Source organism: Plasmodium gonderi (assembly GCF_002157705.1).
Source record: "Plasmodium gonderi DNA, contig: Pgo-contig_165, whole genome shotgun sequence".
In the NCBI taxonomy this organism is placed as follows: domain Eukaryota; phylum Apicomplexa; class Aconoidasida; order Haemosporida; family Plasmodiidae; genus Plasmodium; species Plasmodium gonderi.
The window spans coordinates 4,838-7,547 of record NW_021629085.1 but is presented as its reverse complement, the minus strand read 5'-3'; the positions used below and the strand labels follow the sequence as shown (position 1 = coordinate 7,547).

At 19.9% G+C, this 2,710-nt stretch overlaps 1 protein-coding gene across 1 annotated transcript in view; it reads left to right on the top strand.

Moving 5' to 3' along the window:
- Positions 1-2,217: 2,217 nt before the first annotated feature.
- The window catches only part of PGO_001570 (variable surface protein), a gene marked incomplete at both ends in the record, with an annotated part of 687 nt that continues 194 nt past the window's right edge, over positions 2,218-2,710 (top strand). The window contains 2 exons of the mRNA XM_028690970.1: positions 2,218-2,233; positions 2,306-2,622. Coding sequence (XP_028546771.1) covers positions 2,218-2,233; positions 2,306-2,622 — 333 coding nt within the window. The remainder of the gene's footprint in view (positions 2,234-2,305; positions 2,623-2,710) is intronic.

Sequence of the window (2,710 nt, the reverse complement as noted above, 5' to 3'; positions counted from 1 at the left end):
AAAATATTAAGTTTAATAAATTTTTCTGAAAATGAAATTATTAAATTAAAAAAAAAATATATCATATGTTAAATGTGCTTTTTATTGACAGTTCATGTGATAGTCAAATGGAATTTCTGCGTGATATAGAAGAACAAGAAGAGAAATTATATTGAGAACAAGTTGTAAAATTATCACAAAAAAATGTACTGGATGGGAGAGGCATTTATTCTCATAAAAATAGCAATGATAAAAAATTAAATAGTATTCTAAAGAAAAAGAAAAAAATAAAGGGGGTTATATATGTAGGAAGAGTTATTTGTGGTTTATCCATTTTATATTGTATCTCTTTAATTAATATTAAGCAGAATTGTAAGAATAATATATGTGCTGGTTCTCTAAATGAAGAATTTGAGGGTATGGATTCTTTTAAAAACGATGATAAAAAATAAATCCTAAATGTTAGTTTTATGGAGGATTATGATTCTAATAAATTGTTACATAATAGTAAATATACAAATAGAAGTATAACATGAAAATAGATTAAATAAAAAGAAAATCAGAAAGAATTATAAATAATGCACAATAAATTAAAATGTGAACAAATGAAATAATTTTCTAAATAAACATGTCACAAAAAATAATCATATCATAGATACGAAAATTTTATTGCAATATATAAGTGTATATTATATATGTTATACATACTGGACAATTTTATCATAAAATAATAGCTACTACCTATACAAATATGTCAGTAAATTATATTCTACCTAAATTATAAAAATAAAAAGCGTCAGAAAAATTTAAGTAATAAGCAATTTACAATATAGCGAATAACATTATACAAATAAGAACATACACGTTACCTAAACGAAACTCGGGAACCTATACCTAAACTCTAAACGCTAAATATTAAACCCTAAACCCTACTATAATAAATCACTGTGAAGTTGTGAACATATCTTAAGGAATTTTCATTATAATTAATTTTTGTAACAAGGAAAAAAACAATATACAATATATTGTTTTTGTAAATAAGAGTTAATGAATGAATATCTACATAATTCATTTATAGGATATGATGCAATTTCGTCATAATTAACAATCTGAAAAATATTATTATTGTGCTAAATAAAATGATAATAAATTATAAGATATAATTAATATATATAACATAAGAATCCTAATTCATGAATAAGTATTTTTAAGTTATAAAATTTATATATAAAATTATATTTCCTTCAAGTATTATCTTAAAATATCTGATATAAATTTCCATAAATTATTATTGCAATTCGAGGTACATATATGATATATGATTAAACAATACACTTTGAATTTTAAATATGTAGTTTTAACAAATAATAAATAAATATAGCAATATTAATAAATATTACAATATAAAAGTGAATACAACTAATTTATTTAACTTAAATATATTTTTTTATTTATTCAATAGAATATAGTTTACGTAATTTTATATTATAATCATTTTCTTTAACATAAAGGTACTATATAGTTTTAATTGATTTAATAGAAAAAAAAAAATTTAAATAAATATAATATATAAAAAGTTGAAATATAACTTCTTATATAATAAGTAAAAATGAATAATATATAATTAGTTTAACATATATTATACTTTTATATGAAGACAAGAATTATTTTAATTTCATTAAATACTTATATATTATGTAAATATGTAATAATAAATTATTACGGAATAATATTACTTAATTGATAAATAAAATTCTATATACCATATTTCATTCTAAATATATCATAGCAACTGTTCTATGGGGATATATACATTTATGATACATTATATCTATGATTAATATATATATTAATATATATCATAATAAAATAAAAAATATAATAAGCCAATACTAATAAATTTTTAATAAATAATTATTTCAGAAGATAAAATATTAAATTTAATTAAAGAACATGTAAAATATAATAATAAATCATCTTATGCAATTATATATTTAAAAATTACAATAAAATTATAGACCATAACTCTTTATTGAATTATATATATAATTTTTTTATAACTATATTAATCATATATTGGCGCAATAATTACTTTTTTAAATGCTATAAATTTATAAAATCATCTTATTTTAATCTTATTTTTTAGGAAACATGTACCCAAAATAATGAAGATTGCATACAGAGACTTTTTAATAAATTGGATATTGAGGTCGCTAATGTTAATTATTATAATTTTGAATGTTCATTCCCCAATGTTCATAAAGAAAAGGATAGTCCTGGACTTAAATTTTTTTTTCATTTATTTTTAATAATTTATTTAATATAGTTAAATACAATGACAATGTATGTGTCTGTTTCAATGCATGGATAAGCAAAAGAGAAAGGGATTTTAGGAGCCATGGTATAATAAATGGTGATATGGAATTATGGACAGAATATATGAAAAATATTCATGAATTAGTAAAATCAATGGCGCATGGTTCTTCCCAAGATAATTTTTGTAAATTGGATTATACTGAATCTGAATGTAAATTACCAACAAAATTACAAAGTACTTCATACGATATTAAAGAAACAAGTACAGGAACAGGTACAGAATTCCAAAACAGGTCTAACTCTTCTTTTTCTTCACCAATGAAATATGTGTTTTCCGTCTGTTTTACACTGTGTATAACACTGCTCTTTATGTATATTTTTATAATTAATGTAATGTAAAAATTATTATATAAAA